Raw genomic sequence first — 27,890 nt, 5'->3', positions numbered from 1 at the left:
GTAACCAGCTAGGCCTTCATGGCTAATCTTTGAATATCTGGACATGTATACTGCGTATAATGCATTACATTCTACAATGTGTTGGTGTACATGGTATTACAGTGTGCAATGCGTTGCTGGATTCTGCATGACAGTGGACAGCGTATCACAGTGTGCAATGCGTAGCTCCAGCCTGCATGACAGTGTACAGTGCATTACAGTCTACAATGTGTTGGTGTACACGGTATCACAGTGTGCAATGCGTTGCTCCATCCTGCATGACAGTGTACAGTGCATTACAGTCTACAATGTGTGGGTGTACACGGTATCACAATGTGCAATGCGTAGCTCTATCCTGCATGATAGTGTACAGTGCATTACAGTCTACAATGTGTGGGTGTACACGGTATTACAGTGTATTACAGTGTGCAATGCGTTGTACACTGCAGTGTGCACTAAAGCATTTTACACGCATGCACTGTACACACTAACGCATTTGACATTTTTAGTGTGCAATGCCTTCGACAGTACAATGCATTTGCAGTATTGGTGTATGTTTATTAAGCAAATATAATTAATCTGATTTTAGTTATCAAGGAGAAGTCTTCTCTGTCCCCCTGTTTATGAGGTGGAGGACAATTGTTTTCCGAAGAAGAGAGGAGACTTTTTTTCAAGGAGATCTGTATAGATTTCCAGAGATATGTGTAGATGGTTGAGGGGCTGCATGTGATCTCCGGAGATAATTGTGATTAACGATCACCTGAGTTAAACCAGTGAATGAAAAGTGTAAAAAAACATGGATTGAAAATAATCTGCACTGACCACTGTGCTTTGTCAAGCCACATATTGGCACATTCTGGTTTCACACAGATGCGATGTGAAATTTGCAGTGTTTTCTGTGCAAGCGCTGCACCGCATCACAACCGCAACCCCTTCATGCCACCTGCTGCGGCTTTCTAGGTGAAGTTAACAACACACCAAAATTGGTACACAAAGCGTATTGCGATTTGCCAAATTGGATGGCATGCCTATTCACACCCATGTGCATACCCTGAAAAAGGGTCCTGCACATTTTTGGCCTGGATGCGGTGCAATTTGAGGTGTGCAAAATGTTTGTCTCTAATTGCAACGCACACAAATTGCATGTGATTTGCCCAGGAGTGTGGTGTTAGACCACAATGCATGTATGTGAAGCCAGAATAAAAGTATGTGTATTTTGTCTACTTTTACTTGCGCATGTTAACATTATGTAAGTGCATTTTTCTTCTGTTTAACATGCTATAGAAATGGAACATGCATTTGGATGTAGTGTTTTTGTATGTGCATTTTAGAAGTATTCTAAACACACATTGACCCTAGGGCCACACCATATCTTAAGCCGCGTTTGTCAGAAATGCTGTACAGTACATTTAAAGAGGATTTACACTCCACCTATCAAAAAATAACAGTCATCAGCTACAAAAACGGTAGCTGCTGACTTTTAAAAAGCAGCCGCTTACCACAGAGCAGCCAAAATCATTCATTTAGCTGCTCCCATGCCAGCATTCCTTGGCCCCTCTCTCCTGCCCATTGCTCCCCGAACAAGCACCTTTTTTTGGTGTGATCCCAAGAACACTCCTTCATGAGCCACGTATACCAGAGAGTCAAGCTTTTCAAGCACATCATGAAATCAGGATGGGGCTCCACTTCAAGTAAGCATTTCCAAACACAGTAGATGCTCCAAGAATGTTTCCTTGAACTCTTGAAATGGTTAAAAAGGAAAGACACTCTAGATAGCCTGCACTGAGAATTGACTGTCATGATGACGTGTCAATGATTATTTGCTCTAATTTTTCAGGAGTGGTACTGCTTGTGGTTGAAGCTGGTAGAAATCCACCTTCACGTCCTCCACTCACCTTCACTTGTGGCCAGTGGATATTTTGTGGCCCCAGGCAAGAATTGGCATCGAGGACCTGCATAAAGACCCTGGCATGCCAGAGGTGGTTTGGAAGCAGCACAGCAATTTGACCATCCCTTTCCTCTATGTTGGTTTTAGGGGTGCAGAATTGCTTCTCGTTCCTGAACGGACTATCGCTGGATATCAGAGTCCCCATATTTTCAAGATATGTTTTAGCCATGTTGGCTTATTTTTATGTTGAGTCAATTAAAGACTATTTTTTGTTACCTTAAAAAAGTGTCAGATCCTCTTGATTGTATTCCCGAGACTTAAGATGGCCAGATAATATGCAATCTGAGGAAAAGTCAGTACAATGTCCTCCACAAGTAGCTAAAGTCTGTCATAGGAGGACCTACCAGAACAATGCATTCATTTGGAGTGGGCCAGGCCCATACAGTACATCATGGAGGCTTGCTATGAAGGAACATTAATGTTTGGATACTTGAGCTCATGTGGTTTGTTTCCAAATATTTCTGCCCATTGCAGCGTATTGACTATTGCAGCTCAATAAAGATCAGGCATACAGAAAAGTATACCTTGTCCATAGAAAAGCCACTGGGAGGTCCTATCTGGGCACACAGATCTGGCCTATGCATAATTGTGGAAAATGCCAATTCGGTCTGCTTTATAATATGAAGGGGTTAGTTCACGCTTGCTTCAGGGGAAACATTACAACGAATTTTGTTATTTTTCATAGGAAAACGTGGCCGATCCCTAGATGCATTGAGGTACATAGCAGAGGTTCAAGATACTCCATAGAAGAACTTATTGTTCTTCCTAACTATACAGGTGGCACAGACACAAGCATACACCCAGGGCCACTGTTAGATATCACGGGGCCCCATACAGCATACCTGACAGGCCCCCACCACCAGAGAAAATATCCAAATTATATATATGGTAACAATACACAACATTTTCTTCATGGACACAATCACAAACAAATTCCTGTTCAATCCAAATGATAAACCTGTACTGAGTTAATAAATCAAACGTTGTGTAATTGAGGGCTCATTCACATGGGTGCTGTAGCCTATAGAGTGTGAATCAGTGTTTGGTTTTTGTGGCTGTCGCCATTAGCATGCAACCTATGTTACACTATGTGAATACTGCAGATCCTAACTTGACAAGCATATGGTTGCAGGTGTACAGCCCTGAACACACAGTGAGCATTCAGGGCCACTTCCCCACGCCTTCACACTTGTCAGATTAAAACCTGTGTTCATACAGCTGCTGTGTCCCCATAGTGTAACAGGTGGCTCTAGCCACATAAACAACCCACTCATTCATGCTGTACAGGCCAGAGGACCTGTGTGAATGTAGCATTTTGTGTTTGTTATATTTATTTTTTCCCAAAGCCCATTGAATTCAATGGGCTGCTTAACATGTGGAAACATGCCAAAATACTGCAGGCATGTTATTTTACAAGTGTGTCGCACCTAACCGCACAGTAGTGTGGTGCCATGCGTTTTTGTGGCTGTGAATGGGGCTGTTTTTAATAGACGTGTGTAGGTGCAATAACGTTTTCATCATGGTACCTGCACACATCTACAGAGGGCATTGCATTTCTTTGCTGTGCTGGAAAATGTGTGTTCTTGCATGCGTTTCTGCACCACCAATGGTGTGAACAAGTCCTAAGGGCCGGTTCACACTATAGAAACAGTCTAGATGTGTTCCTGATGGGTTTTTTTCATGCCCTTTTGGCATGCATGTTTAGTGTGTTCCAGTACATTTTGGATGCGTTTTGGACATGTTTACATTGCATTTTTGTATCCCTTCCACTTATTTTTTTCTATTTTCTTTGTATTCAATGTAGTTAGGGACATGTGCGTTTTAGTACATTCAAGGGCGTTTCAATGTGTTCCAGTACAGTTCTGTGCAGAAACAATGCAGCGTGGTCAACTTTGAACACAGCACCTGCAATGCACTGAAAATGCAAGCGCTGATGTGAACTATGACATTGACAACCACATAACCTTCTTTCTGTGCGTTTGTGATGCCGAAAAAGCAACTGAAACACATGTAGTGTGAACTGGCAATAAAGGTTATTAGAGGTCAGGGAACGGGACTGACCAGGAATTGTGAATTCAATCAGACTAGTGGTGAAATACAATCAGCAATTGTATAATAATGTGAGATCTGAGCTGTAGCTGATAGAAAATGAGACACATTCACTTGATCAGTAAATAGATAGTTAAAGAGTGGGGCGGTGATCCATAGATTTGCATATGGGACAGGTGATGATGGGGTGGGGGAGGGGGTCAAGTTGTATAAGGAGACAGATTTAAAAGAGAAAAATGTTACAATGAAATATACACGGCATGAAACTTGCACATTTCCTAATTGGCAGAAGAACAGTACATAGGTAACATTCATCCACTTTCTAGTCATTAGGCAAAATAATAATTGATTGATCAATATTCCTGGCACTGACACAACCCAGAAAATTGATCTCCATTTTTTGGGATGTAGCCATGACTGGGATTAGAACCCATGACCCAAGTGCTGAGCTCTAACCACTAAACCACTGTGGGAGACACAGTTTGAGCTATAATGTAGAATAGTTACATTGTTTAAAAATGATAGAGCGAGCGCTGGTCAAATGATATAGACTAGTAAAATGGTATTACACAAGATAAATATAACCACGAACAGTAGTGCATGAACTCGTGAAAGGTCATCCACCCTTGTGACAGTGTACTACACTATTGAGCACCTTTCTGGCTCCTGTGGCTGAGCTAATTCCTCCCCAGGACCATTTGGGCACCCACCCTGATGGATGGATTGAGCTGGATGACTAACCCATAGCTGCCAGCATACCGCTGCACCCCCAGATGTGTGATGTGTATAACCCATGCACATTAATACTTTTGTTCTGGTGAGTGTAGACCCGTCCCAAGGGTGGTTTACCTTTCACGAGTTCATGCACTACTGTCCGTCACGGAGAGACCACACGTGCCATTCATAGGCACTCTCTGAGTTGGTACTCTCACACGAAGGACATTCCATTATTCAGGAATGATTCTATGAACTGATTTTAGCACCATTTACAATTTTACATCATTGTTGCAATTCTTTGCACTTTTTGGTTTTTACATGCGTTCATTATTGATCACATGCATTTATAGCGCTGCACTTGTCTTTAACATAGAATAGTTACGTGATTAAAGAGCATGAACATATATAATTATATTGGGAAATTAGAAGTATATAAATTATTTGAGATATAAGTGTGAAAATGTTTAACATTTGAATACAGAATGTATGACATTCATTAGTAAATGCATTAGTTTCCTGATCATTTTGGAGAAACAGCAAAAAAAAAAAAAATAGGAAATTCTAATACAGGTGTACTATTTATTACATTGTAAGGATTCTCTTTTGCTATCAGAAAAACGCCAATATTAATAAAGCCCGCGCTTTATTAACATATCCGGTATTGCACCTAAAAATGTGCCAGACGGGATACCACATTTACTAATAGCAAAGTAGTCAGTAGACGCTCATTAATGAGCTTGCTAGACGCTGGTCAGACGACTGATTGATTGACCTGAGTCTGCCTGAATGGTCAGTCTCTGCTAGTACACTCACATCTTAGTGAATCACGGCCTTGGAGTCACTGGTTAAAGTGAACATAGAGGTTACAATAACAGACCATGCACCTGTCACAATGAAGTTATTATGGTGAAGAGAGCAAAATAAGATAAATATGTGGAAATCGAAAGAGACGCTATGTTATGGACCACCTGGTGTACTCTAGCAGTCCCCAGGACAGGATTCCCTAGGGCGCAGAGTCTAAGCCCCAGTCCGCTTGTTCACCAGAGCCCCTGATGGTGGGGATGGGCTTGGAGCAGACAGTAACCAGGTCGCGGCCCCTGAGTACACCCACCTGAGGTAGAGGAATCATCAGAGGTAATGACAGGTAGAGAGCCTGACGTAAGAGGCAGACAGATCTGGAGAGTAGCAGCTAATCTGTGTGGGTCGGATGGATGGCTGAGCAATAGCGTGGTCAAACGGGCCAGGTCGGTAACAGAGGGGTCAGCATAGTACAAGGCAGCAGGCAGAAGAATAGTCAGGTCACTCGCCGGGGTCGGTACCAGTAGTTCAGATCAGGTAGGGATATCCAAAAAGAGAGGTCAAACTTAGCCAGGGGTCAGAGCAGGAGAAGTCAGCAGAGGTCAGGTCCAGGCAGGTCAGCAACGAATCTCAAACAACGGGAATACACAGGAACCAGATCAGACCATACGGCAACTTGTGTCTGTGCAGGGCTGGTTTAAGTAGCCCGCCCTGCACCTGACAGGCGCAGCCTAGGTCCTAGTGCCTGCCCAGCACCGTCATAGGTGACGGGTGTGCCTGGGTCCTAGTGCCCTGATGCCTGCATGTCTTGACAGACACCTACGCATGTGCAGACCCATGCATCACGATGGTCCCTGACATTGCCCCCCCCCATGGGCATCCTCCGGGTGCCCAACTGATCTCTCCTCCGTGGGCGGCTACGATGGAACTCCCGGACAAGTCTAGGGACGTGAACATTTTGAGCCGGCTCCCAGGAATTTTCCTCAGGGCCGTAGCTCTTCCATTTTATCAGGAACTGTCTGGCCGCCCCTCTTCCTGCAATCCAAGATTGATTCTACCTCAAATTCCTCCTGTTCGTTGATGGTTATGGCTTCCGGGGGTTTGGATCTTCGATCAGGGAAAGGATCTGGTACTGCTGGCTTTAGTAGCGAGACATGAAACACTGGGTGAATCTTCCAGGTCCCTGGTAATGAAAGTTCATATGCCACCTCGTTAATCTTTCATTTGACCCGAAATGGGCCCATAAACTTGGGCCCCAATTTCCTCGAAGGACAAGACAACTTTAAGTTGGTAGTTGCCAGCCAGACCTGATCCCCTGGTTTCAAGATCAGTTCCCCTCTTCTTTTCCCGTCAAAAGCCCTCTTACTCTCTTCTTGGGCCTTCATGATTGCTTCTTGAAGCACCTTGTTATTGGCAGAAAAAAAACTCAGCATATCCTGCGTGGCAGGAAGGACTGGATTCTGGACCACGGTGGCTGGTGCGGCCAGCGTCTGGACACGGCCCTCAAGGTGCATGTACCCTTCTTGTAATACCTTGACAGCTTGAGATAGAGCCGACAGGTGCTGACAGATTTCCTCCAGCGGGGTCAATTCTCTTGCAGGCTCCGTGATGGCCGTATGGTTCTAGTTCTAATTAACTAGGAAAATAGCAGTTAAATGCACTGAATACACAAACCTTCTAGAATTGGCACAATAACATCAATAAACACAATATTCATGTATATACGTATGTATATACCGGTATAGCTATAGATGAGTATTAACAGTAGCAATATGTCCCCAGCTAAACTGACGTCTCTTTAGGATCATTTCCAAATTCACTTGTATGCTGTAGGATTGTAGCACTGTGTGAGTCTATGTGTTGCACAGGCCTGTGTTAGTTAATCGGTGGAGTGCTCTTAAGGACTGATATGTCACTGGTTAGCAGTTGCTCACCACATCTAAGAAGAACAGTCTTCAGGGGTTAACTCCTTGAAGGGATGATGAATGGGGCTCTGTCTCTGTGGCTAGTTTTTTTCTGTTGTCAATTGTGAGTGCTGCACAATCTCTGAGGTGCCTCACCTGGGATGGTCACATGCCTCCTCTGCGATTTCCAACACTATCGGTAACTGCCGTCATGGGTACCAATGATCACAGCTGCTGACTTCAGCTGCTGTAGATAACCGTTGTCCTTAGCAATCTATGCTGTTCTGGAAACAGTGTGAGTGCACTTCAACAGTAGGGGCTGCTGACTAGCTCCCACATGTCCTCTGCAAATGCCCACATGGTTCTTTCTCCCTCCTTTTTGCAAAGCATCCTGGTTCTGTGGTCCTGTGCAGTATAAAGTTACATTGTCTGCCTCTGTGATGAAACTGCAACTCCCACAAACACTCCAGTACTGCTGAGAGCTGAGCCAATCAAACCCTTTCTGACAACATGCAGTCTTAAAAGGGAAACAGTTCTTTAAAAGGGAAACAGCAATGGCCCCACTACACTCTCCCCCACACTTAAATGTTTGGGTCCTCCCAAAGGATAACTCTGTATATACAAATTTCAACAGTTTTGCAAAAATTACACATGACCTTTCAAATTATACACCCTTTCTTTGAGAAGGTAGACTCAATTTGCGCCAAATGAGGTGGGTAAGGGGACATTCCACCAAGGTGTGCTGATGGCCTGGGGAGGACTCAAGTCATTTGATACATCTATGGACAGGGTGGACACTTCAGTTGATCTTCGCACAGTAGTTACAGCTTCTTCTGTGCTGTTACCGGATAAGTCATAAGTGAGTCTCTGAGGAGGTCGCACCGGTTGTTTAGACCTTGATTCTAGAAGCCATGAGGATCCTTCATCTGCAGAATCATCTAGTTGAAGTACAGGTTGAGGGGACTCAATTCTCTCTTCTTCTGGAGAAATAGGGGTTTCTTCTGAGCTGGTTCCAGGAGTGTCATTTATTATTCTAAGTGGGGGGTCTCACTGTTCTCTTAACTCTCTGTTCTTTGGGCTCAAGGTGCATCTCTTCACAGGGTTCTTCATCAGGTTCAAGGTGGCTTTCCTCAGAAAGTCCTCCTTTGGGTTTAGAGGCATTCTCATCCAGAAGTTCCTCATCCAGTTCAGAGATTAAGGGATAGTCTTCCTCTACTAGCTCTGTGTTTTCTGGTATGAATTCAGGTATATCAGGCCAAAGCATGCCTGAGTGCTGGTTAGCAGTGGACATGGATGGAGTGGCATCCATGGACTCAGATGGCCACAACCATCCAACCTCCAAATCATCATCACTATCATCTCCTCCAATTGCAGCCCCATCTGATGGTAGAGATTGAGACCTGGTGACTGGAACTTGCCTGGAAGAAGATGGGTTGGGTGATGAAGTTCTCACAGGTATTCTGACAGCTTCACTCAAGGGCAGTAGGTGGTTTCGATGCCAGGTCTTTAAGGGCTTGCCATCAGGCCAGATTTGGTATACAGGCAGGCCAGAGAGCTGCCTGCAAATGATGTATTGTTGATAACTCCACCGATCAGCTAACTTATGCTTTCCAGAGGGGCCCAGATTCCGTAGCAACACCTTGTCACCCGGCTGTAATTCATGGATTTGAACTTTTAGGTCATAATTCTTTCTGTTCTGCTGACCTCTGCTATCAGAAGCTTCCTGTGCCTTCTCATAGGCTGTCTTCAGGTTCTTTCTGAGCCTATCCACATAACCCCTGTGGGACATAGCTGAAGTTCTGTCTATCGAGATTCCAAATGCCAAGTCCACTGGAAGACAAGCTTCTCTTCCAAACATAAGTCTATATGGTGAGTATCCTGTCATTTTCAGTACCGTTATAGGCATGAACCACTGCGGAAATATATGTCTACTCCAGTGCTGTTTTCTGTCAGATGGGAGGGTTCCAAGCATGTCAAGGAGGGTATGATTAAACCTCTCTGGTTGAGGATACCCTTGAGTTGTAAGGTGTCGTTCTTGATTTCTTAATGCCCAAGAGATCGAAAAGCTCTTTAATGAGTCTGCTTTCAAAGTCTCTTCCTTGATCGGAATGAATTCTCTGGGGCAGCCCATAGTGAACAAAGAATTTCTCCACTAACACTTTGGCGACTGTAACAGCTCGCTGACCCCTCGTTGGATAAGCCTGGGCATAGCGGGTGAAATGGTCAGTCACTAGCATATTGTTCCCTTGACCACTTGTGTCAGGGTTCCAAACACAAGAAATCAATGCACACCAGGTCCATGGGGCCTTGACTTTGTAGATGGCCCATTGGGGCAGCTCTGGTGGGCAAAGTCTTCCTCTGGATGCAGCAAAGGCAGGAGTGACAGTAGCTTTCAATTTCAGCTCGTATACATGGCCAATAGAAGTGATCCCTAACTAACCTGAATGTCCTATCAGATCCCAAATGCCCACGCTCATCATGTAATGCATTCAGCACTATCCCCCTATGCTTTTCTGGGAGGAACAGTTTCCAAGTCTCTTCTGAGTCATCCGAGGTGCTCCTTCGGTAGACCATCCCATTGACAACTGCAGTTGATTCCACAGCTTGTGAACCAATCAAGCCTCCTTTAGGGAGCCTGCTGCTAGCACAAGTTCTGGGTGAACACTCTTCAAAGCTTTCAAAGTCAGGCAACAAAGATGATCCTTTGTTTGATCCTTCCTCAAGTCTTTCTTGGAAAGGGCAGGGAGTCCCTCATCCCGCACTTGGGTTAGGTCACAGTAGAGCCTTGGGACTCCAACAGTGCTTGCTCCAAGGGTTTCAGCCCCCGTTGCTCCTCTGCCTCGGTACTCAATCCCTTGACACAAAGCCTGAATGCCTTCTGTCATCAGTTGAGTCCACTCTTCCTTAGAATCTCCCAGGTCATGGGGTCTTCTTGACAAAGTATCAGCATCTATATTTCCAACTCCAGGTTGGTACTTCAATCTGAAACAGAAACTGGAAAGTGCTGCCAACCATCGATTGCCCCATGGAATCCAGTTTAGCCGTGGTAAGGACATATGTGAGCAGGTTGCTATCTGTCTTGACCTCAAATTCTGCACCATACAGGTATTCTTTCAACTTGTCCACGACAGCCCATTTCAATGCCAAGTACTCCAACTTGTGGGTAGGGTAGTTTTTTTCAGATGGGTAGGGTAGGGTAGTTTCTTCGACTCACATAAGCAACAGGTCTCAAACATCCATCACATTCTTGATACAACACACCACCCAGTCCATCTCTGCTGGCATCAACATGGAGCTTTCAGGGCTTGCTGGGGTCAGCTTAGGCTAAGACTGGGGCAGTAGTCAAGCTCCACTTCAGTTGAAGGAATGCTTGTTCACATTGATCAGACCACTCTCCCTGTATGGACTCTCGAGACCTTCTCGCTCCGTTAGTTTGCTGGACTCCCTCTGAGGCCTCTTGCTCCCTATCATCTTCCCCAGCCTGTAGAAGTCCAGTGAGAGGTCTGGCTATCTTGGCAAATCCTTCCACAAACCTTCTGTAGTAAGAGCAGAACCCCAGAAATTACCTCAGCTCTTGCACATTTCGGGGCCCGGGCCATGTGGTGATGGCTTCCAATTTCTTGGGGTCAGTTGCTACTCCGTTGGCTGAGACAACATGCCCGAGGAAGGTGACTGATAACTGGTAAAACTGGCGCTTCTCAAGAGACAGCTTCAACCTCTCTTCATAGAGTCCTCATAGGACCTTCTCTAGACGCTCCTCATGTTCTTCCAGAGTACGTCCAAAGACAATTATGTCATCTAGATACACCAGTACTTCAATCAGATTCATGTCACCAACATCAAATGCTGGAAGGTAGCAGGGGCTCTAGACAGACCTTGCAGCATCCGCTCAAACTCAAAGAACTCCACAGGACAGATGAAATCAGTTTTCTCTCGGTCATCTGGATGCATGGGAATCTGATGTTACCCACTTCTCAGGTCCAACACGTTGAACCATTTGGCCCCTGAAAGACATTGCAGGGCATCTTCTATCCGTGGTGTAGTATACTGGTCTGGAATGGTTCTCTTATTGAGGGTGTGATAATCAATGCACATCCCCAATGACCCATTTTTCTTTCTCACCACCACAATGGGAGAAGCATAGGGACTTCGGGACTCCTGAATAATTCCTGTCCTCTTTAACTCTGCAATATGTTCCCTGAGGTCATCTAAATCCACTAATGGGATTCGTCGAGACCTCTCTTGAAATGGCTTATCCTCTTGTAGACGAATATGGTGCTCTGCATTCTTTGCACATCCCACATCAAACTCATTTGCAGAGAAAATGTTCTTCCACTTTAAAAGTTGTGTTCTGGCCCATTCTCTCCATTCAGATGTCAAAGGAGAGCCCTTAGGATAGAATTGGTCCTCTGATAATTCTTCATCAGCTTCCACCACTGGATTATGTGGTGTGATGAGTGTGGCTGGGTTCACTTGCCCTATCATCATTCGGGCCCGCAGCTTCACTGGAGAATCAGTAATATTGAGAACACTGACAGGAACCTTTACATGGGCTCTCCATAAGGCCTTCATCGAAATGACGTCTGGAATCAGTTCCAAACCCGAATCTGTTGTCTGTGGGTCACCTTGAAGGACAACGTAAGGGCCAGGTTGGTCTCAATTCAGTTTAACTGAAGCCCGCATACACGCTACTTCACCTGGTTGCAAAACCTTTTCTCTCCTGTCCAACTTCCACAGTTTTTCCATTCCTTCAGCTGGAGCCTTCTGTTACTGAATCAACCTCTGGTACACCGAGAGCAATGCGGGATGTACACTTTCAGTTGTAGTCTCACTCTCTGAGACATGAGGAGTAAGTAACCGTTAAACTAAGTCAGTGTTCATCCCCACTATCATGGAACTCTGAGTTTCCCCTGGAGGGCAGGGACATAAAATGGCCAATGTGACAGAAGTCACTGGCTGTCCTATGACAGATGGGCCAAATTCAAGCTTGGCTGGGAGATATCCGTCGTAGGGGAGCTTCTTAGTTCCTATACCCCAGATCTGTAGACTTTCTAATTTCCGCAAGGGCAAGTGTCTCAGGTGTTTATCATAGAAATCACGGTAAAGTAAAGTCACTTGGGCGCCAGAGTCTAAGAGGGCTTTTGTGTGAATAGGCTCTACCTGAATAGGCACTATGGGAGAAGAGCTCACCAGCTGGTCAGAGAACCTGCCTGGCTGCTTTGTTGCGTTTTGCTTGGCTGTTTGTGCTGGAACACCTCTTTTGTTTTGTGTGTATTTCCGTTACTGTCTAGTCCGACAGTTTTGAGTTTGGTGTGCACCAATTCCCTGTGATGTGGGACCGTCGGAGAATAGCTTGGGCAGCCTAACTGAAGATTCCGCTGGATGTGGACGCGGTACCAAATTCGGCATTCATCACCAGTCCAGGGTCATGCCGACTGGGATGAAAAATGCCCCGGGTACCTTTCAGAGAATGGTAGATAAGCTGCTGGATGGACTGCAGGACTTCTCCTGTGCCTATCTAGACGATATAGCTATCTACAGTGATAGTTGGGAGGATGACCTCCGACACCTCAGGGAAGTGCTTGATCACATTGGGTAAGCTGGGCTGACCATCCGACCGGACAAATGCCATGTTGGGGTGTCCGAGGTCCAATATCTAGGACATCGGGTAGGATGTGGGAAGCAACGACCAGCACTGGCAAAGGTGGAGCTGTAGCAAATTGGCCCACTCCCCGAACCAAGACCCAGGTCCTTGCCTTCCTAGGCACTGCGGGGTACTACCGTAAATTCATCCCCAACTACAGCACCATTGCTAAACCCCTAATGAATCTGACCCGGAAGAATCTTCCCCGACAGATTGTGTGGTCCCCAGAGTGTGAAACGGCTTTCCAAACGCTCAAACATGATCTGATCCATGCTCCCGTTTTGGCTGCTCCTGACCCTTCCAAACGGTTTTGTGCCTCCAACTTTGGATTGGGTGCTGTTCTGAGCCAAATCGGGGACGACGGGAACAACCATCCAGTGGGCTACCTAAGGCCTGTTGGTGATGCCGCTCCCAGTCCTTATGGGACATGGTGGATGTACGGAGGAGCTGTTTCAGCGTACCGATAAACCGTTCGCAGAGCCCATTGGTCTGGGGGAGGTAGGGAGAGCTGTACAGCGGTCTGATCCCACACAACTTCCAAAGTTGTTGGGTAAGCTCAACCGTGAACTGTGTGCCTTGGTCGGTCAGGATCTCCCGAGGAAATCCTACCCGAGTAAAGATCTGCAGCAGGGCTTGAGCAACTGTTTCTGCCTGCACATCTCTCAGCGCTACGGCCTCCGGATACCGGGTGGCGTAGTCTACAATGGTCAAGATATAGTTCTTGCCTGTGGGACTAGGCCATTTCAGGGGCCCCACTAGGTCCACGGCGATACGACTGAAAGGTTCTCTGACTATGGGTAGGGGCCTCAGAGTGGCCCTGGGCCTGTCTCCCGGCTTCCCTACCTTCTAGCAGACCTCACAAGACCGACAGTAGTCCCGAACGTCCCCCCGATACTCCTGGCTAGAAGAAACTCTGGGTTAAGCGATGCAGGGTCCGTCGCTTGCCCAAATGCCCAGCAAGGGAAATATCATGCGCAATCTGGAGGAGATCACGCCGATACTTCATCGGTACAACCATCTGCCGATGAGGTATTTGGGCAGCGCCCACCCATGCTCCCCCGTGGACCCTGTACAACTTGCCCTGGTCCCACTCATACCTCACATCTCTCAATCCCCCAGGATCACTCCCAGCTCTCTGTCTATAGGGGTCTAAGGTCTGGTCACTGGCTGTTTCTTTAGCGAAATCAGTGGGGGAATCCCAGGTCAGGGCAGGGACAAGCTCAGCAGGGGGTGGGTATTCAACTCTTACTGGAACCTCAGCAGGTGAAGCGGCAGCGTTCTCTCTAGCTTGGTAGCAAGTGGTGACCGGGTGAGCTTCAGCAGAGGTCTCGATGCCAAAAGTAGAGACGAGGACTCCCAGGTCATTTCCAAGGAGAACCTCAGCCGGAAAATTCTGCATTACTCCAATTTCAATGTCCCTGGCCCCGGCTCCCAAGTCCAGATGAACCCTTGCGGTAGGAATCAGGTAGACATGGCCTCCCGCTACCCGTATGGCTACCCTTAGCCCAGTCTGGTACCATTTGGTACCAGACTGGGCCAGTTGGTACCATACTAGGGTGAGTGTGGCCCCAGTGTCCCGTAACCCTTGGGCCCAATGGCCGTTAACATGGACAACCTGTTGGTGATGTCGCCGATTGTCTGGGGTGGCAGCCTGGAGAGGGTTAGCCTCGTCCTTGGTTGTAAAATTTCTCAATGAAGAGGCCTTGTCACTGGGGTGGTCCTGTAGGGAGTAGGCAGAGGCTTGGCCATAGGGAGAGGTGGGTCGGTTGGAAGTGCCCCGAGAGGGTTGGCTGCTCTGGGGCCTTGGTGGATTCCGGAGGCAATGAATGCGGATGTGCCCTGTTTGGTTGCAGCCATAACAGCATGGCCCAGACCGCTTTGGGTCAGAAGGTGTGGGTGGTCTGAGGCACGTTGTAACTGATGTCCCCATTCAGTGAAGGCATCCTGGGGTTTCTTCTTGAGTGCCCGGAACTTTAAGTGGTACGCCTCTGGGGTGAGAGCGTAGCGGCCAGAAAGTGTTCCTTAACAAAATCATAATCCAAGCAGTAGCTTTCGGGTACAGTCCTGAATGCATCTGCATCCCGACCGGTTAGTTTGCTGCTCAAAATGGGGACCCGGTCTTGGGCTGCTACACCATGGATGGTGCACAACCATTCAAAGTCCTGAAGAAAGCTGTCAATGTCACCATCCTCCTCTGAGAAAGTTTTAAAAGCAGCGTAGGGAATTTTCTTTGGTCTGGTTGCAGTCTGGAGAAGGCAGGAGGTAATCCCCTCCTAGACCGAGTCCTCGGTTGATGACCGGGAGTGACTAAGCCGCAGTTAGGTGGCATCGTCCAGGGCCTTGAAAATCTGTTCGGAGGTGGGAGCGCTGCCCAACAGAGCCAAACGCCACTCCACCTCTTGTCGTAAATCCAAATGGTATAAGGGTCTCCCTATGGTGCTAAGTGGGCCTGGCGTTTCAGGGGCCGATAATCTGCTCTGTTCCTCAAACTCATCCTGTGAAGCAGAGTTCACTTTTGGTGGGGCGGTGTTTGCTTCAAGCATAGCGGAGTGTGCATCAGGTCAAGTGGGGTGTGCATCCGCCTGGTGCAGGGCCAACAGTTCCTCTCTGGTCTTGGAGCCAGCGATACCTCCCCAAGCGACAAGCAGGCTTTGGAGAGCTGGCTTCCGGAGGTCCCATACATCCATCTGGCCGAGCAGGGACGTCTCCATGAAAAAGATGGGGTCCCGGTTGGTGGTTTGGACTTTCTCCACAATGAGGAAAGATCCCACCGCTGCCAACCAGTTGTGGCGGAACCGTTCCGCCTGGGCTTCCTCATGCGGAACGATGCGTCTCAGCCAATGGTCCCCTTTTCTGGTAAGTCTTCGAGCGCTCTATCAAGGCAGGTATTAGAGGCCAAAACCAATCCTTCCCTGCTATCCCAAACCATGAGTCGGAACTTCGTGTAGGGTGAAATGAATCAATCTTTATTAAACACAGCTCAGTATATACAGCTTCACTCCCACCAGACAGCCTGGCACCGAGTTTTCCCCACCCACAACAAAACCCTACAAACCAACAATACAGTATGAACTCTATAGAAGTGAAAGACTACAAGGTCACATTTCCCTAAACAAACAGTGTAGAATGCTTGTCTACATAACATCTGCTAAACATATACAGCTTTATAAAGGGGAGAAAACTGAAACAGAACGGGCAAAATGTTATCACAAAGGGACGGTTCGTCACAATAATCATAAACTGTACAGGACTCGACTGAATTTCAGATTTCTAATGGCTTCTGCTGCAATACCTTTCAGACTCTCAGTAATTCGCTGTTTCTTTTGAGCCTCTGGAACATCCCATTCTTCTAGTGCTTGCATAGCCTGTTCCATCCAGGTTTCAAACTCCTCTTCCCCGGGTGGCACAGGGACCTACCCGGAATCGAATTGCAGCTTGCGATATTCATAATTGATGGACGCAGCTGAGTTTTGGACTAAAGTCTCCACCAGCTTTCCCATATCAATGAAAAATGTAGCAAGAGGGAACCCTGTATTTGGAGTTGACGTAGTATCTCATATTCCTGATCCTGATGCTTTTGAGCTAGTAATCTCAGGGTGTTCATCCAGCATACTTGTCTGTATAAGCTGAGCTTCAAGGTCCCCTGGCAAATGTATGTTAGACCCCTGAAAACAGGTTGGGATCCCTATCTTCCATTCTAACAGAGCATAAGTACTGGAGGCTGTCTGATCAACCTTCAGGTCCACTATGAATGTCTTCTCAGGTACTAAAGTTGACCCTACTTTCTGGACTTGTTCCTCTGTCTAGGTGGCACCAGAGAGACACAGAGCCCCACCCTGCCAGTTTGCTCTTCACACCACTTGTCTGTGGTAGCAGAATCCATCGGCCTGCAGAGGTGGTTATCACTCTGTAACAGGGACCATAAGGTATCCCGGATGAGACCCCCACGTGTAGCGCTCACCCCCAAAGGAGCCACTGGATTTAACGGGCACTTCTGTCCTTACTTCAGTGATGAACCATATATATATTGGATTCACAGCACACCAGTACACCTTGTGGGAAGTTTTATAACAGGTTTAATAAGACAGGTAAAACTCTGCAATTAAACTGCAAATTAACTAGCAAAATAGCAGTTAAATGCACTGAATACACAAACCTCCTAGAACTGGCACAATGACATCAATAAACACAATATTCATGTATATACATATACAGTATACTGGTATAGCTATAGATGAGTATTAACCCCCTGCAACTACAGCAGCAATATTTCCCCAGCTAAACTGACATCTCTTTGGGCTCAGTCCCAAATTCTCTTGTATGCTGTAGGATTGTAACACTGTGTGAATCTATGTGTTGCACAGGCCTGTGTTAGTGAATCGGTGGAGTGTTCTTAAGGACTGACATGTCACTGGTTAGCAGTTGCTCACAACATCTAAGAACAGTAACCAGGGGTTAACTCCTTGAAGGGATGATGAATGGGGCTCTGTCTCTCTGGGGCTAGTTTTTCTCTGTTGTCAATGGTCGGTGCTGTGCAATCTCACCTGGGATGGTCACATGCCTCCTCTGCGATTTCCAACACTCTAACCTCTCTCTGCAGTGGGAGATATTGTTGCTGTCGGTAACTGCCGTCGCGGGTGACTGGTCCTCAGTTCAAAACCACATGCATGGGTGTACTGCATGGGTTTCTGGCTGTTCAGGGTGTGCCAAGATGGCGGCAGTACCGGAAGCACGTCACCGCAGACCGGATGTTGCGCCACCGCGTATCTACACGTTGCGTCACCATACACGTGACTTCGTAGTCACGTGTGCGGTGACTACGAAGTCACGTGTACGGTGATGCAACGCGTGGATATGCGGTGGCACAGCATCCGGTCCGCGGTGACGTGCTTCCGGAACGGCCGCCATCTCGGCACACCCTCAACAGCCAGAAACCCATGCAGTACACCCATGCATGTGGTTTTGAACTGAGGACTGTGGATTTATTATATGAGTGTATACCTTATATCTTTGAATAAAGCACCTTACTTTTGGCATATTACACTATGAGAGATTCTTCCTGTGCTTATATCATCTGGATGAGTGGTATACCTAGCTGAGACCAGGATCCAGTGCACCTTGAATATCCACCCAATTGGATGAGAGGTCCATGGGAGGTTACCTGCCGGTGTTGGAATAAGATCCTGCAGCAATCTTAAAGGCGTGTAGGCCCATTGGGCCGCAGAGTGGAGGTGAGGGGGCAATTTAGCCACAGGAGGAGAGTCCCACACCGCCACTAGAAGTTACTTGTTTAATCACTTGCATTGCATGAATTTGTTCAGAGTTGAGCACCATCATCTACTATCTATGAACATTTTGTATCCACCTTGGTTATTTACCATCAATAAGGGGGCCACATGTACTGTGATTTATTCCATGTATGAACACAAATATAGGTCACCTAATTATATTGTTTTTGCATATACTAAGAGCATGTGTGGCATATATACTGTGAGTTATTCATATTTGCACTTTGATTTATTGATGTTACCGAGTTTTTACAGCGCTGCACTATCTTGTATATACATAACCGTGCATGCCATTCTCTAGGCCAAAGCAGTGTCACTTGACCGAGATGTAAAGTTTCTCTGGGTCGCCGACACCAGTCATTGCAATGTTTACTATGGAGGAGGAAAGAGCAGTGCAGAGACAAGGGATACTTCAATAAAGTTATAAAAAATGTAGACCGTGGTTTTACTAATTCTTTCATCCCCTGCTAGATAAAATTAAATCTAGTAGTAGTCAGTTACATTTAACCTGTTCGCATTGTTAAAGATATTTTGTATTTTGTCCAATCCACTTCTTTGGCATGGACAAGCTATGAAACATTTTCAACAAGTGCAACTGAATGTGACTAACTACTCTAGATATAAACTGATCTGTATTAATGAGAACCTTCCTACTGAATTCTACTGTTTAAAATTAAAGTGGTTCTAAAGGCTCAAGGTTTTTTTACCTTCACGCATTCTATGAATGAAGGTAAAAAAAACCCCAGCTCCCTAATACTTACCTAAGCCCCCACTTGATCCAGCAACGTGCACTGGAGTTTCGGCTATCCTGGAACGAGAGAGGGGGCAGGGACAAGCCGCAGCTCTGTGTGTGAATGGACACACGGAGCAGCGGGTGCCTCCATAGCAAGCTGTTTGCCGGAGGGGCACCTGTCAGGAGGGAGGGACCAGGAGTGCCGGCGGGGGACGCGAAAAGAGCAGGATCCAGACTGCTTTGTGCAAAACCACTGTACACAGTTGGTAAGTATGGACTGCTATTTTTTCTTTAAAAAAAAAAACAAAAACCTTTAGAATCACTTTAACTTATTTTAATGGCTTCTAATTTCCAAGCAGTAAGTTTATATACATTATTGGTATACAGTTGGAATTTTTTTATTGCACTATAAAAACTGTACCTGTTGGTTGGGGTAGAGAAGAGGGCAATTAGAACTTGCTTTCCACCGAAATTCAGAATTTCACTTGATGACTGGATAACATTGAAATAAAAATGAGAGTCTCCAGGAACAGAACAGTTGAGGCGAGCTTTCAGGAAGGATGTAAATTGTTTTTCTAGAATTCTTTGAGATCCCCCCATGTCATTCTTACACACTCGTGCAACACGGGATACAATCACCTGTAGAGATACATATAGTGTTAATGCAAGCAAGGGAAGAATGACCACAGAGATTGAGATTGCCCAAAGGCAAATGCAGCAAGCAAACTATTGAAACACATATCATGTGACATTTGCTGCAAATTTTTCTTTCATTGAATCTGTTCTATATTTTAATGTCTTTGTAATAGTGTATTTAATGATACACAAACTGACTTGTAAAAAGCAGTAAACTTACAGAAGAATAACCTGTGTAACTATACAAGCTGAACCTAAGTTCAGCTTCAGCTAAATTCAGCTGAACCATTCCACTGCAAAGGTGACAGAATTTGCATATAAATATAATCAATACAGACAATTTGACCAAACATGGCATATACAGTAGCTTGTGACAACACCTGGTTTGCCATATTAAAGAAAAAATAGGGCCTCAGAACCCTCAAAATAGAGTCAATGCACACTCGGCATAAAAAATGCTGCCTATATAGGCATTTTGCATTTTTTTCTCTGTGCTCTATGCACATTAGGGAATTTACAGGCATATTTCCAGGACAGCATTTAGAGGCAGGAAAAAACTCCTTCAGAATTGTATTTTTTTAGAGGCGCTTAATGCTCATAAATGCACCTAAATGCAGTGTTTAACCACTTGAGCTCCTGAGGATTTACCCCCCTTAATGACCAGGCCTTTTTTTGCTGTTTGGCGCTGCACTAATTCAAATGATAATTGCGCGGTCATGCAATGCTATACCCAAACTAAATTTACGTCCTTTTTTTCACACAAATAGAGCTTTCTTTTGGTGGTATTTTATCACCTGTGCGCTTTTTATTTTTTGCGCTATAAACAAAAAAAACACAAAAATTTTGAAAAAAACAATATTTTCTACTTTCAGCTATAAAAAATATATCGTAAACTCAAAGTTAGTCATAAATTTAAGCCAAAATGTATTCTGCTACATGTTTTTGGTAAAAAAAATCCCAATAAGTGTATATTGATTGCTTTGTGTGAAAGTTATAGCGTCTACAAACTATGGTATAGATACTGTAATTTATGCCTTTTTTTGCTATACAGCACTGCACTAATTCAAATGATAATTGCACGGTCATGCAATGCTGTACCCAAACGAAATTTACGTCCTTTTTTTCACACAAATAGAGCTTTCTTTTGGTGGTATTTTATCACCTGTGCGCTTTTTTTTGTGCTATAAACAAAAAAAACACGAAAATTTTGAAAAAAACCCCAATATTTTCTACTTTCAGCTATAAAAAATATATCGTAAACTCAAAGTTAGTCATAAATTTAAGCCAAAATGTATTCTGCTACATGTTTTTGGTAAAAAAAATCCAGTGCATTAGCAGGCAAACTGGCGCTATATGGGAGGGGCGCTAACACTATCGGAAGTCACCAGTGACACTAATACAGTGATCAGTAAAAATTTGTTCACTGTAATCAATGACACTGGTGACAGGGTAAGTGAAGGGGTTAACTGGGGGGGGCGATCAAGGGGTTAAATGGGATTACTGGTGTACTGGCGGGCTATCTGGGAGGGGCGCTAACACTATTGGAAGTCGCCAGCGACACTGATACACCGATCAGTAAAAATCTGTTCACTGATCAATGACACTGGTGACAGGGCAGTGAAGGGGTTAACTCGGGGGGGGGGGCAATCAAGGGGTTAGACGGGATTACTGGTGTATCAGCGGGAAATCTGGCGCTATCTGGGAGGGGCACTAACACTATCGGAAGTCGCCAGCGACACTGATACAGTGATCAGTAAAAATCGGTTCACTGATCAGTGACACTGGTGACAGGGCAGTGAAGGGGTTAACTGGGGGGGGGGGAGAGATTAAGAGGTTAAATGCGATTACTGGTGTACTAGCAGGCAAACTGGCTCTATCTGGGAGGGGCGCTAACACTATCGGAAGTCGCCAGTGACACTGATACAGTGATCAGTAAAAATCGGTTCACTGATCAGTGACACTGGTCACAGAGCAGTGAAGGGGTTAACTGGGGGGGGATTAAGGGGTTAAACGGGATCACTGGTGTACTGGCGGGCAAATTGGCGCTATCTGGGAGGGGCGCTAACACTATCGGAAGTCGCCAGTGACACTGATACAGTGATCAGTAAAAATCGATTCACTGATCAGTGACACTGGTGACAGGGCAGTGAAGGGGTTAACTGGGGGGGGCGATCAGGGGGTTAAATGTGTCCTAGGTGTGTTCTAACTGTAGGTATGTGCTGTTTTACTCACTGTTTGGATGTCTTCTTCTCTGTCTGGAACGGAATGTGTCCAGGCAGAGAAGAATGACATCATATCCTGTCCTGTCCTATCCTGTCAACACAGGACAGGATAGGACAGGGACCGATCATCTGATTTCAGCCAGACATCACTGGCTGAAATCGAATGATTGATCCCTCCGGGATCGAATGGTGTCACCCACGGGTCAGCGGGAGCGCGCGCGCCCCCTGCCGGCGAAAACGTTGGGAGCGCGGAACCCGTTTTAAAATGTGGTTTTGCGCCTCAGTGCCGCCCTACACGCGTATATATACAGTGGCAGGGCGGCAAGTGGTTAAGAGCATTTAGCATTTTTTTATACTTAAATTTTTATTGAAAAAAATACAAAAGTGGGGGGTTCGCATGCGGACCGGACATGTCCATCTGAGGCTCCGCAACATAGCAGGAGAAGAAGCCTTCCTTGTGCCGCTCCCTGCCTGCTTCCGCTCCACAAACTTCTCAGCCACATAAACGGCACCCCCGGAACCAGATGAGATGGTCCGTGGAGCTGCCAAACATCTGTATCATGTAGCTGGTGATGGAGGCCAATGGAGAGAGGGCTTCCCTTGGGGCTAAGTTCTGGACTCCCCTGAGAGTGAGACAGTGGGAGTTAGGCCCAAAGTTGCACAGGTCGCCTGTAGGAGTGCTGGTTGGTGGTCCACTCAGAAGCACAGCTGGTACACGGAGATAGGTCTGCAGACAGGAGGCGCCTGTGTGTGATATGTTTACTGGGTTCAAGCCAAGGTCAGATACCAGGTGGGAATCAGAGCAGAGGTAGTCAGATGGGATAGCCAAGGTCATACACAGAGGAGCGAGAGAGAGTATCCGTAAGCCAAGCTGAGGTCAGATCAGGGGTAAAGCAGAGTAGACAGTTTCAGGTGCAAGCCGAGTCGGTATCAGGAAATCGCAGCTCACAATCACAGAAAACAGGAAACAGGCACGGGGAGCTAGAGATCATCCAGCAACTTGAGGAAGTGAGGAGCCTCCTTATAAAGGTCGTCTGGCACCAAACTGAGGCTGATGCGTGCTTCCTCGGCCATGCAGGGTACTTGCAGAAATGCCAGATCTTCCAGAAGTTCTGCCGTGGACAGGACCCTGACAGTGCCCCACCCTAAACGGCAGCTTCTGGATGCCCACCCGGGCCATCTTTTCAGGATACCTGGAACGAAATACTTGGAGAAGCCTGGGGGCATGTACATTGCCCTTTTGGATACCAGGAACTTTCTTCAGGTGGGTACCCCTTCCATCTGACCGGGTACTGGATTTGACTTCCCCACCTTCTGAAGTCCAGAATTGCTTCAACCTCATATTCCGTCTCCTCCCAAACTGTTATCGGCGGAGGAGGTGGTTCTACTCTCCCTGGAAAAGGATCAGGAACAGCTGGCTTGAGTAGGGAGATGTGGAAAACTGGGTGGATCTTGTATTATTCTGGAAGGAACAGCTCAAACACCACTGGATTGATTTCCCTCTTGATCCGGAAAGGGCCAATGTACCTTGGACCCAACTTACGTGACGGGCACGGGGATTGATAGCCAAACCTTGTCTCCAATCTTCAGTGGAGGGTTTCCTCTCCGTTTCCTGTCGTAGTGTTTCCTATAATCAGCCTGGGATTTCAGTATAGACTCTCGGAGGATTTTACAGTTGTTCTGTAGCATGGAGAGTCTGTCCTGTACTGCGGGTACCGAAGCTTCACGAATGGTGTCAGGAATGAAGGAAGGGTGGAATCCATAATTGGCCCAAAATGGCGACTGGTTTGTAGCAGAATTGTTGTAGGCAAATTCTGCTAATGGGAGTAGGGATGCCCAATCATCCTGAGAAAAAGCAGAGAAGCACCATAACTATTGTCCCAAGTCTGGTTCGTTCGCTCCGTTTGCTCGTTACTCTGGGGATGGTAGGCGAACGATAAGCAGAGTTCCACCTTAAGGGCCTTGCAGAGGGCTCTCCAGAACCTGGACGTAAACTGCACCCCTCGGTCTGAGACGATATTACTGGGCAGACCATGTAACCTGACAATCTCTTTGCTGAAGTTTAGTGCAGTCTCTGGCGTGGATGGAGTATCCACCATTGGTAAAAAGTGGGCCATCTTGGATAGGACCCCTCCGAGGGCGGCAAATCCATTTGCGACCATCTCCTAGAAGCACAGCTGGTACACGGAGATAGGTCTGCACCTGCCCAGGAATGGGCAGGTGCCTCAGCAACCCTCAGGCCTTGGCTTTGTCTCCCTTGGTCCGCAGACACAGTGTGCAGGACTTCACATAGGCTCTACAGTCATGATTCAAGTTGGGCCACCAGAAGGATCGCTGGATTAGTTCCATTGTCTTACAGGCTCCAAAGTGTGCAGCCAGTTGATAGTCATGGAATACCCTAAAAACTTGAGACCTCACTTCTTGGGGTACAAAGATTTTATGCTTGTGTCAAAGAAGACCATCCTGCCTTCTAAGCGAATCTTGTTCGGGTTCAGGACACAGTGCAGAGGATTGCTTGATCGAAGACTTTAGGCTGGGTTGGATCAGCAAAAAATTTTGGGCCGACAAAATGGCGTTGGGGGGAGAAGGCTCCTCTGGGTCTGGGAACATGCGGGAAAGGGCATCTGCCTTCCCGTTCTTGGATCTTGGGCGGTAGGTTATGTGAAAGTTAAACCTGGAGAAATATAAAGCCCATCTAGCCTGTCGAGGTCTTAGGTGCTTGGCGGACCTTAGATACTCCAGATTTTTATGATCTGTGAAAATCATAATTGGGTGGCTGGCTCCTTCCAAGAGATATCTCCATTCTTCGAAGGCTATCTTAAATCGCTAAAAGTTCCCTATCACCCACATCGTAGTTCCTTTTGGCTTGGCTCAGTTTTCTAGAACAAAAGTGAAGCAGAGCCTTTGGGCCCTGGCGCTGGGAGAGTACGGCTCCTGTAGCAACTTCAGATGCGTCCACCTCCAGGATGAAGGGGAGTGTTGGCTCTGGATGCCGTAACACAGGAGCAGAGGTGAACTGATCTTTTAATTACCCAAACGCCTTTTGAACTCCCTGGTTTCAGCAAAAACGTGTATGCTGGTGGGTGAGTTGAGTGATAGGGGCAATGATTGTGGAAAAGCCCTTAATAAATTTCCGATAGAAGTTGGCGAAACCCACAAATCTTTGGACCCCTTTCCTGTCTGGAGGTGCAGGCCAATTCAGGATAGCAGATACTTTCTGAGGGTCCATGGAGATTCCCTCGGTGGAAATTATGAGCCCCAGGAACTGGATGGACTGCTTCTCAAACTCACACTTCTCCGCCTTGGCGTACAAGCCATGCATCCTTAGAGTGTTTAGCACTTTCCTAATGTGATCACGATGGAGATCCAGTGAGGTAGAGAAAATTAGGATATCGTCCAGGTACACAATCATAAAAAGGTCAAGGTACTCTCTAAAGATGTTGTTCACAAAGTGTTGAAACGTAGCAGGGGCATTACATAGCCCAAACGCCATCACTAGGTACTCAAAATGTCCGAAGCGTGTTCTGAAGGTGGTCTTCCACTCATCGCCCTCTCTTATACGGACTAAATTGTGAACACTCGGGCTGTTCAAAATCTCTGAAACAACTCGGGCACCAGAGGAAGAGGATACCAGTTTTTAATGGTAATTTTATTAAGTTCCCTGTAGTCAATGCAAGGTCTGAGAGACCGATCCTTTTTTTTTACAAAGAAAATACCAGACCCGGCAGGAGATGAAGAGGGGTGGATGAATCCTTTAGTGAGATTCTTGTCTAGATAGTGCCAGAGGGCTTCCAGTTCAAGTTCGGACAATGGGAAAATTCGCCCAAATGGTATTTCTGCCCCTGGGAGTAACTCAATTGGGCAATCGTAAGACCGATGAGAAGGCAATGTGTCGGCCTTCTTCTTATCAAATACGTCAAGGAAGTCGTGGTAGGTAGAGGGAACTGATTGACTGGCCTCTGGTGGAGGTTGGACTGAGAGACATACAGAAGAATTGGTGAGAGCAGGGGCACCACAGTGTTGTAGACAATATTCTGAAGAAAAGATGATTTCCTTCTTGGGCCAATTGATCTGTGGGTTGTGGGCTTGCAACCAGGGTATTCCTAGGATGGCTGGAAACATGGGGGATCTGATCACATCAAAACGAATAAACTCCTGATGGCCGGAGTCGGTGGTTGCAAGAATAAGAATGGTTTCCTGGGTAACAGGTCCGAAACTCAGAGTAGTGCGATCCGCAAGTAAGATATCAAGTCTCTGTTTCTTAGGCAGAAGAGGGATGTGTAAGTCATTGGCCAATTGGATGTCTAAGAAACAGCTACAAGCCCGCAACTTGACGTCCCTTCCAGCCACCTGCAATGACATGGGGAGAATGACATGGGTGGTTAAAGTCCCGGATAGCTGAAGGTACGAAGGATGGGGCTGGCTGGACTTATTTGGTCGTACTATAGAACTGCAGCCACTCATCCTTTAAATCTAGCTTTGCTCAAGGCATGAAAAGTAACCAATTATTTCTTTGTACTAACAGCACCTGCTTCTGCTATGATATAGTTAAAAGTTAACCACTTCTGCTCTAAGGGAAAATACCATTGGTTTCTTGTAATTGATTCAAGATCTGTGCGATATGAATTGTTACAGATGTCACGTACATAGCATTAACAAATTACTCAGTGAAATTCCATTCTATGTTCTCCTGTTACAACTTACCATATATAAGGAGGAAATTGTGAATAAAGAATCAGATTGCTCTCTGGAAGACCTGTCGTGCATGTGTATTTTTCTTCCTCCCAGAGAGCAGCCTCTTGGATCCAACACGGCCTAAACCTGCCAGTGGTCATTAAAGAAAAATCCCATTCACGTTACACACATTTTTTGCAAAAATACACTTTTTTTACTTTAATGCACAAAAACACAATACATTGGCCAATTATTTGGTAAAATATAAAAGATGATGGTATGCCAAGTAAATGGATACCAAACATGACATGCTTTAAAACCGCACATGCCCCGTGCAATGGCGACAAACTGCATACATTTTTAATATCCATAGGCAACACTTTAAAAGCCTTTAAGAGCTACTATTTTAGATTTACAGAGGAGGTCTATTGCTAGAATTGCTGCCCTTGATCTGCGGCGATACCTCACATGCATGGTGTAACTGCTGTTTATAGGGTCAATGCTCACTTGCTCGAGGTCGGGGGGGGCGAGGGTGTTTTTTTTTTTAAGTTATTTTGATTTTTTAAAATTATTTTTACACTGTCCCTTTAATTTTTTTTAAATCACTTTTAATGCTATCACAGGGAATGCAAACATCCCCTATAACTTCAATGGGCATTGTCATATATTCTTTTTTGAGAAATCTGGGGTCTATCAGATTGGTGTGATCAGATGCTTTCCTAATTTACAAATGGCACTGTTTATATCCTGCGAAAAGGAAGTGATGAAATGCTCGTAGCTTCAGATTTCTTAGACTATAGAAATGCTTGGCACCATTCCGGTCTCCAATCAGCTCTATTGTCAGCTAGCAGAAACACTGGCTGCATTCTCAGGTTCCCCGGATGGCATGGGACTGCCGGAGAAGGCCATGGAAGGCAGCAGGGGAGGGGGGCATCGTCTCCCGCTGGTTCTAAAGCAATCCTGCAGCTAGTTAGCCACTAGGATTGCTTTTACATGAAATCCGATCGCTGGCTGAAAAAAACGATACCAGGATGATGCCTGCAGCTGTAGGCATCATCTTGGTATAACCAGAGTCCAGTGATGTACGTTGCTGGTCCTTGTTGGGTATTAATGCTAGGTCCTTTTTTTTTGTATGCAGCCTGTCGGCTGAATGAAAAAAAGAGAAGAAATCTCTCCCCGAAAAAGTGTGTGATGTGCCCACCATTAGAATACCCTGCATCCACCCACTTCTAATGGTGGGCACACATTAGGTCGCACGGTGCCACATGCGCCAATTCCAAGATTGTACAAATGTCTAA

The 27,890-nt window shown here is 46.1% G+C and overlaps 1 protein-coding gene across 8 annotated transcripts in view; it reads right to left on the bottom strand.

The window, feature by feature from the left end:
- SEMA6B (semaphorin 6B) overlaps window positions 1-27,890 on the bottom strand; it is a 1,127,599-nt gene that overhangs the window by 114,598 nt on the left and 985,111 nt on the right. For all 8 annotated transcript variants that reach the window (XM_089687856.1, XM_089687855.1, XM_089687854.1 and 5 more), the window contains one exon: window positions 19,482-19,699. In XM_089687856.1, coding sequence (XP_089543982.1) covers window positions 19,482-19,699 — 218 coding nt within the window. The remainder of the gene's footprint in view (window positions 1-19,481; window positions 19,700-27,890) is intronic.

This window comes from Staurois parvus, unplaced genomic scaffold (assembly GCF_062004578.1).
Source record: "Staurois parvus isolate SC_StPar_1 unplaced genomic scaffold, SC_StPar_1.0 ptg000439l, whole genome shotgun sequence".
NCBI classification, from domain to species: domain Eukaryota; kingdom Metazoa; phylum Chordata; class Amphibia; order Anura; family Ranidae; genus Staurois; species Staurois parvus.
This window is presented reverse-complemented; position numbering and strand designations above follow the sequence as displayed.